Source organism: Otolemur garnettii, unplaced genomic scaffold, assembly GCF_000181295.1.
Source record: "Otolemur garnettii isolate 467f Iridium unplaced genomic scaffold, OtoGar3 scaffold00020, whole genome shotgun sequence".
NCBI classification, from domain to species: domain Eukaryota; kingdom Metazoa; phylum Chordata; class Mammalia; order Primates; family Galagidae; genus Otolemur; species Otolemur garnettii.
The window spans coordinates 604,130-613,114 of record NW_003852415.1 but is presented as its reverse complement, the minus strand read 5'-3'; the positions used below and the strand labels follow the sequence as shown (position 1 = coordinate 613,114).

General features: G+C 42.1%; 1 protein-coding gene across 3 annotated transcripts in view; it reads left to right on the top strand.

Moving 5' to 3' along the window:
- The window catches only part of ENTPD5 (ectonucleoside triphosphate diphosphohydrolase 5), a 45,709-nt gene that overhangs the window by 16,243 nt on the left and 20,481 nt on the right, over nt 1-8,985 (top strand). For 2 of the 3 annotated variants that reach the window (XM_012803488.2, XM_012803487.2), the window contains 3 exons: nt 5,090-5,376; nt 6,299-6,378; nt 8,641-8,784. In XM_012803488.2, coding sequence (XP_012658942.1) covers nt 5,160-5,376; nt 6,299-6,378; nt 8,641-8,784 — 441 coding nt within the window. In that variant the 5' untranslated portion in view covers nt 5,090-5,159. The remainder of the gene's footprint in view (nt 1-5,089; nt 5,377-6,298; nt 6,379-8,640; nt 8,785-8,985) is intronic. The other variant, XM_023511526.1, reaches the window with a different exon arrangement.

The window sequence follows — 8,985 nt, the reverse complement described above, 5'->3', positions numbered from 1 at the left end:
CAACCTCCAGCTCTTGGGCTTAGGCAATTCTCTTGCCTCAGCCTCCTGAGTAGCTGAGACTACAGGTACCTGCCACAACACTCAGCTATTATTTGTTGCAGTTTGGCCAACACTAGGTTCGAACCTGCCACTCTTGGTATATGGAGCCGGCACCCTACTCACTGAGCCACGGGTGCCGCCCAATGCAAAACTTTTTTAAAAGCTCCATGCATTTTAAAAACTATTTCCTACTAATAATAATGAAATCACCATCCTTTCCATTTTCCTAAAATTTAGTCCTGGAAAAACACAAAGATGTTTTATAATATTACAACAAAGCATCATAATATAGACACACAAAAAAACTTTTGGCTAGACATGGTGGCTCATGCCTATAATCCTAGCACTCTGGGAGGCCAAGACAGGAAGATTACTTAAGCTTAGGAGTTTGAGACCAACCTGAGCAAAAGTGAGACCCCATTTCTACTAAAATTAGAAAAAAATTATCTGGGTATTGTGGTGGGCATCTGTAGTCCCAGCTACTTAAGAGGCTGAGGCAGGAGGATCACTTGAACCTGGGAGTTTGAGGTTACTGTGAGCTAGTCTGATGCCATGGCACTCTGGCCTGGGCAACAAAGTGAGAGTCTGTCTTAAAAACAAACAAACTTGTATGTATGTGATATATCATTTGATTTTCCTAATAACTATGGGAGGTGAGTTGGGCAGGTGTAGTTATTCCCATTTTGCAGATGAGGAAACGGAGGCTCAGGCTAAATGACTTGCCCAACATCATACTGTAGTACAGATTCTGGAACTGAAACCCAGGATCTGAGTGCTCTCTCCACTGTGTTCCATGTTTAAGTTTTCAGCAGCATTCATATCCAGTCTACCATAATATAAAAACAAAAATAATACTGCACACACTGAGTTTTTTTCTTTGCTAAGACCTTATTAAGAAATATGAGCACTAACTTGCTTAGGAAGGCATTTTGGATTCAGGGGAAAAGTTGACAAGAGTGATTTTTTAGGTAGGCCACTGTCCCTATATACCGAGGGTGGCGGGTTTGAACCCGGCCCTAGCCAACCAAACTGCAATAAAAAAATAGCCGGGCATTGTGGTGGGCACCTGTAGTCCCAGCTACTTGGGAGACTGAGGCAAGAGAATCACCTAAGCCCAGGAGCTGGAGGTTGCTGTGAGCTGTGACAACATGGCACTCAATCAAGGGCAATAAAGTGAGACTCTTTCTCTTAAAAAAAAAGAGTGTTTTTTTATACTTAGGAGGATGTTTTCCAAATTCACCCAGGTAAATAGATAAGATGTAACTTCTTCATGTAGGCTACCATGAGACTGCATCTACATGAACATCTCCTGACTTCAAATTTTTGCCTTCTTCACAATGCCCTTATACTCTTTCCATTGTCTGATGTTTAAGTGAATACATATTAAAAATTTGAACTTGGCTGGGTGCCTGTAGCTCAAGCGCTAAGATGCCAGCCACATACACCAGGCAGCCCAGGCCTGCCAAACAACAATGACAACTAGAACTAAAAAATAGCCAGGCATTGTGGTGGGTGCCTATAGTCCCAGCTACTTGGGCAGCTGAGGCAAGAGAATTGCTTAAGCCCAGGAGTTGGAAGTTGCTATGAGCTGTGATGCTACATAGTACTGTACCCAGGACAACAGCTTGAGGTTCTGTCTCCAAAAAAAAAAAAAATTGAACTTATGAAATACACTTATCCTAATAAAATACTGCTTTTCTAAAAAAAAAAAATTATTACTATTTTCTTTTTTCTGATACAGGTTCTCACTCTGTTGCCCAAGCTAGAGTGCAGTGGTGTCATCTATGGCTCACTGCTGTGCTTAAGCTATCCTTCTACCTCAGCTTCCTAGGTAGCTGAGACTATAGGCATGTACCACACCTGGATGATTTATTTTATTTATTTATTTATTTATTTTTTTTTTTTTGAGATGAAGCCTCAAGCTATCCCCCTGGGTAGAGTGCCATGGCATCACGCTCACAGCAACCTCCAACTCCTGGGTTCAAGCGAGTCTCCTGCCTCAGCCTCCCAAGTTAGCTGGGACTACAGGCGCCCGCCACAACGCCTGGCCATTTTTTTTTTTTTTGGTTGCAGCCATCATTGTTGTTTGGCGGTCCCGGGCTGGGGATTCGAACCTGCCACCTTAGGTGTATGTGGCTGGCGCCTTAGCCGCTTGAGCCACAGGCGCCGAGCCGATGATTTATTTTATTTTTTAATTTTCTCTTAGAGACAGGGTCTTGCTATGTCACCCAGACTGGTTTTGAATTCATAGTCTCAAGCAGTCCTCCCACCTCAGCTTCCTAAAGTACCAGGCTTGGCCAGGTGTGGTGCCTCAAAACCTGTAATCCTAGCACTGTGGGATGCTAAGGCAGGAGGAATGCTTGAGGTTATGAATTTGAGATCAAAGTACTTGGATTACAGACATAAGCCTCCATGCTTGGCCAAGAGTGATTTCTGATGTGGATTTCATCACTAACTTCATGACTTTCAGCAAATCATAGACCTCTCTGTCTTAATTTGCCCATCTGCCCTAAGTTCTTCTTGATTAACATGGCCTAAAACCCTGTTTGTTTAAAACAGTAATGGTTTATTTAATCTTTCTAAATTAAGTTGATTTATTTCCTTAAAATGTGGTTATATGTGCATGCCACTGGCAGTACTGTTGATCACCAGGGACAGTCCATTGACCTGATTTTTGGTCTGTGAACAACCCAATAATAGGGACTTTATAACTTCATAACTTTTATTTAGAAGTTGAAGTTTCTTATCTATTCATCACAAAGAAGAAAGGGAGGGAGGGGTGCTAGTTTAATGATCTCAAGGCAAAATCATCAAAATGGAAAGAAGAAAATTAAACTCAACAGTAGAAGCAGGAGCAGAGAATATGTGAGAATCACCTTCCATTTAAAACCAAAGCATGGGTCATTATGTTCAATGAAATTAGCCAGGTACAGAAGGACAAATACCATATGTTCTCATTCATATATGAGAACGAGAGAGCTAAAAAGGTTGATTTCATGGGAATAGAAGCTGGGAAGGGTAAGGGATAGAGATGAAGAGAGATTGGTTAATGGGTTCAAATATAATTCCTTCTAATACACAGTTAGAAGGAATAAGTTCTAGTGTATAAGTTATTTATTTAATAAGCAATTATTACTTATGAGTAAATTAATAATAATTTATTATATATTTACAAATAGCTGGATGAAAAGATATGAAATGTGACCCACACAGAGGTGATAGATATCTTAAATAACCTAATTTGCTATTACACATTGATTACATTTATCAAAATATCACATATACTCTATAAATATGTATAACTTTTATGTATCAGTAAAAAAGCAAGCCAAGTGTAGTGGCTCACGCCTATAGTCCTAATACCCTGGGAGGTCAAGATGGGTGGATTGCCTGAGCTCAGGGGTTCAAGACCAGCCTAAGCAAAAGAGTAAGACCCTGTCTCTATTAAAAATAGAAAAACTAGCCAGGCATTGTGGCAGGTGCCTGTAGTCCCAGCTTTTTGAGAGGCTGAGGTATCACTTGAGCCCAAGAGTTTGAGGTTACTGTGATCTATGATGCCATGGCATTCCAGCCAGGGCACAGAATGAGACAGTGTATCAAAGAATAATAATAAAATTAAATAGCAAAACATAAGGAAATATATATGTATACATACATACATATTTTTTAAGAGAGACAAGGTCTTGCTCTGTTGCCCAGGCTGGAGTAAAGTGGCAGGATCACAGGCCACTGCAGCCTTGAACTTCTAGGTTCAAATGATCTTCCTGGTTTACCTCCCAAGTAGCTGGGACTTATAGGTGTATACAACCATGGTCAGCTAATTTTTCTTTTTTGAGACAAAATCTCACTCTGTCACCCAGGGTAGAGTGCTGTGGCATCATAGCTCATAGTAACCTCAAACGCTGGGCTCAGGTGATCCTCTTGCCTCATCCTCCTAAGTAGCTGGGATTATTGGCACCTGCCACTACACCCAGCTAGGTTTTTTTTTGTTTGCTTTTTTGTTCTTTTTTGGGGGGGGTGCTGGGGCCGGGTTTGAACCCACAACCTCCTGCATATGGGGCCGGCGCCATACTCCTTGAGCCACAGGCACCACCCTTTGTTTTTGTTCTTATTGAGACAGTCTCACTTTGTCACCCTCTGTAGAGTGCTGTGGCTTGCCATGATACCTGGCTATTTTTATTTGTTTGTTTAGCAAGCCCCGGTACATGTTGGCTGGCACCCTAATGACTGAGCTACGGGTGCCCATTTTTTGTTTGTTTGTTTTTCTTCTTTTTTCTTTTCCAGCTAGTTTTTCTACTTTTAGTAGAGACAGGTCTTGCTCTTTTTCAGGTTGGTCTTGAACTCTTGAACTCAGGTAATCCACCCACCTCAGGCTCCCAGAGGGCCAGGAATACAGGTGTAAGCTACCGTACCCAGCCTAATTTTTCTTTTTCTTTTTTCTTTTTTCTTTTTAGAGACAGTCTCTCTTTATTGCCCTCAGTAGAGTGCCATGGCAACCAGCTCATAACAACCTCCAACTTTTGGGCTTAGGCGATTCTCTTGCCTCAGCCTCCTGAGTAGCTGGGACTACAGGCGCCTGCCACAACGCCCAGCTATTTTTCTGTTGCAGTTTGGCTGGGGCCGGGTTTGAACCTGCCACTCTCAGTATATGGGGCCAGCGCCCTACTTACTGAGCCACAGGCGCCACCTCTATTTTTCCTTATTATTAATTTTTTTGTGTGTGTGTGGAGACATGGTCTTGCTCTGTTGCCCAGGCTGTTCTTGAAATCCTGGCCTCAGTCACTCCTCTTTCTTCAGCTTCCCAGAGTACTGGGATTTTTAGGCATGAAACACTGCTCCCAGCCAGAAAATATATTTTAAATCTCAAGTTTCCTTATGGAACCAGATATCCTTCAGAAAAGGTGCTAAGAGCCCACATTATCCTAGGTTAGCTCATTGTACTTGCTATTAGAAATAAAAAAGGAACCCCTTGGGCACAACGTGTTTATTCTTTTAAAGGTGTAGCCAAAAAAACCAGTTGGTCTAATCTTGTATGTTTTTATCCTGTAAGCCACTGCAGGTGTGTGAACAAGACTGCTGCTTCAACAAAACCCTAGACCCAACCACACCGTGAGAAAAGAATGGCCACTTCCCAGGGTGCAGTCTTTTTCATGCTGGTGGTATCCTGTGTTTGCAGCACTGTCTTCCACAGGGACCAACAGACTTGGTTTGAGGGTGTCTTCCTGTCTTCCATGTGCCCCATCAATGTCAGTGCCAGCATCTTGTATGGAATTATGTTTGACGCAGGGAGCACTGGAACTAGAATTCATGTTTATACCTTTGTACAGAAAACACCAGGTAAATGCAAACGGGACCCTTACCAGAGTCTGGTAATTCACAATTTAGTATCTCCTGCTGAGAGTTCATGATGTAAATTACAGAATTGGAGAGATAGTGAATGTCCTTCAGAGAACACTGTGGACTATAACTGAACATGTGGTTTAATTCATTTTGAAATTATGAGATATTTGGGCTGCATGTATTCTGAAACTCGTATGTCCAAGAATGGCTGTAATTTGTTTTTCTTCTTCTCTAAAAGTGGTTAATACTCCAGGGCTCCAGAATATTGGGGATGGTCCTAGGAGAAGAATCAAATGCGAGTTTCACTGACATCCTTGGACAGGGGCTGAAAGGATTCTGAAGATTGTTTTGTTTTTTGAGATAGAGCCTCAAGCTGTCCCCTGGGTTAGAGTGCCATAGCATCACAGCTCACAGCAACCTCCAACTCCTGGGCTCAAGCAAGTCTCCTGCCTCAGGCTCCCAAGTAGCTGGACCACAGGTGCCTGCCACAACGCCCAGCTATTTTTTTTTTTTTTTTGGTTGCAGCCATCATTGTTTGGCAGGCCAAGCTGGATTCGAACCCTCCACCTTAGGTGTATGTGGCTGGTGCCTTAGCCACTTGAGCCACAAGCACCGAGCCCTGAATATTATTTTTGAGTTGTCAGTGTTCTTTTCTCAGGTTGCCTAGAGAGCCTGGGGAAAGAAGTAGGAGCTAGATGTCCACCAGAGAAATGGCAGCGGACCCTCAGGGTTTTCTCTAGTTCCCCTCTCCAGTACTCCTGCTAGGTATTCTGCATAAATTGGATTTTGGGAATAGCTTAGGGGGAGGGCAGATAAATCTAGTACGTAATAGGAATGTTTACAGAGCCAGTGTCAGAAGCAGCCTAACTTTTGGTAATCAGCTTGCTGTCTTCTCTGTTTTGTTCCATGGACAAACTAGGACAGCTTCCAATTCTAGAAGGGGAAATTTTTGATTCTGTGAAGCCAGGACTTTCTGCTTTCGTAGATCAACCTAAGCAGGTGAGTTTCTTTTTTTTCTTTTCTGTTTTTTTTTTTTTTTATTTTGAGACAAAGTCTCACTTTGTCACCCTCAGTAGAGTCTTATGATATCACAGCTCACAGCAACCTCAAACTCGTGGGCTTAAGTGATTCTCTTGCCTTAGCAGCCCAAGTAACTGGGACTATAGGTGCCCGCCACAACGCCTGGCTATTTTTTTGTTGTAGTTGTCATTGTTTGTTTTGGCAGGCCCTGGTCGGGTTTGAACCTGCCAGCTCTGGTGTATGTGGCCAGTGCCCTAGCCGGTGAGTTTCTTACGCTTTGGGGTTTAGATTTGCAGTACCTTGATAATTTGACAGTGCCTCTGTCGTTAAATATCTCATACTAATCACTAATGAGATTGAAGTCATGTGTGGAGGTCAGTTTTCTCTCCTCTACTAACCTCAGGGATAACTCATGAGGGCTGGGTGGAAGGAGGCTGGAAAATAGATTGTGGCCACGCAGGGATGACAGTAGCTTTTAGGAGATAGTTCCTTGTATATTTCTTGTTTAAGGTTTTGAGTTGAAGCAATCAACTGCATGGGTTTGTGTAAATGAGGGAGATAGTCATGAGGTTTTATAGGCTACAATGTATAAACATGGCAGCTGAGGGGCTGGAGACCAGTGAATTTTAGAGTGCCCTGATGCAGGAGAGCAGTATGGTTCTACTCAAGAAATTAGGCAATAGCCCATGATGACAAAACTCTTTGGTAGTAGGGATGAATGGAAAGTTTGCAGTGACTATATTTTACATTTGAGTACCCATAATATCTTATATCCTCCAGTGTGTTTGAGGCTATATTGAAATGAAATAGAATAAAGTAGAATGTTAAACTTTGGGAGCAGATATAAAAGTATTTATTATTCAGTATCTATTTGAATGATCATTACCCAAGGGAAAACCTGATGTTAAAAATGGTTTAAGTTTGGGGAACTGAGAAAATATATCTCAATTTTGTAGCACACAAATGGCAAACGTTCTAGAAAATTAGTAGCTATTGAAAGCAACTACATTATCAGACAGTGATTTGACATTTAGAAAAGATGATTGTATTGTAGTTGCTGATAATAATGATTATGGGGCAGTGCATTGTCGGAATAAATGTTCTCTCAGGGAAATAGTAGATTTAATGTAACGGTTTCATTTGAGCATCTGGTGTGTGGCACACATGTAAGTGATGAAATGCAAAATGAGACAAATTTGTTCTGTCCTTAGGGAGATCTTTAAGAGTTTAACATCTAGGGTGGTGCTTGTAGCTCAGTGGGTAGGGTACCGGTCCCATGTACCAAGTGTGGCGGGTTCAAACCCAGTCCCGGCCAAATTGTAACAACAAAAATATAGCTGGGCATTGTGGCAGATACCTGTAGTCCCAGCTACTTGGGAGGCTGAGGCAAGAGAATAGCCTAAGCCCAGGAGGTGAAGGTTGCTGTGAGCTATGTGATGCCACGGCACTTTACAGAGGGTGATAAAGTGAGACAGAGTCTATTAAAAAACAAACAACAACAACAAAAAGAGTCTTTAACATCAAACCTGAGCAAGAATGAGACTCTGTCTCTATAAAAAATAGAAAAAAATTAACCAAGTGTGATGGTGCACGGGTATGGTTCCAGCTACCCAGGAGGCTGAGGCAGGAGAGTTGCTTGAGCCCAGGAGTTTGAGTTTGCAATAAGCAGTGATCAGACTACTGCAGTCTAGCTTGGGGGATAGAGCAAGACCCTGTCTCTGGGAAGAAAAAAAGTATAAGATGAAGATAGCTATAGCTAGCATTGTGTGGGTGCCACACAACTCTGCCTCGTGTGCACAATAGTTTAATGGTGTTATAAGGCATATCTTTCATCTCACACATGACGAAAGTAGCAGCCCCTATTACTGTATTAAGCTTCGGGGTTAGCAAGCAGATCTTCTGTCTGTACCTCCTGTGTTCCTTCACTATACCTGACTCTGTGGCCTAAAGCTAATTTATATGAGATATAAAATAATAGTAAACTTAAGTGACCTCTAGAAAAGAATGATTTTTAGAGGAAAAAAAAGGAAAGAAAAGAATGATATTTATTATAACTATCAAAATGAAATGGATTCTCTTCTTCAGTGTGGCCTGCTTCTCTAGGTTTCTGCTCCTACAGCACAGAGAGGGCATGGAGCTTTCTGCCACTTACTCTTGTTGCTCCCCCAAAGCGTACTGAGGGAATAGACTGGTGCCACTAAATAGGATGTTCACTGGATAAATAGACCATCTCTTTTGAAGGGTGCTGAGACTGTTCAAGAACTCTTAGAGGTGGCCAAAGACTCAATCCCCCGAAGTCACTGGAAAAGGACCCCAGTGGTGCTGAAGGCAACAGCGGGACTGCGCTTGCTGCCAGAACAGAAAGCCCAGGCTCTGCTCTTTGAGGTAATTTTTGAAATCTGTGTCTTGGGTAATTTCATCCTTTTCCCTATATGGGTATCTTCTTTGTGAGTTTTTAACCTTTTAGAGTATGACTGCTATCTTTAGTATTCCACTGTCACTAAAGCACTGTGATGATTCTGGGCTCTTGTTATAGCCATTTATATTTTTAACAGTCACTCTCAAATTTTGAGACAGAGTCTCACT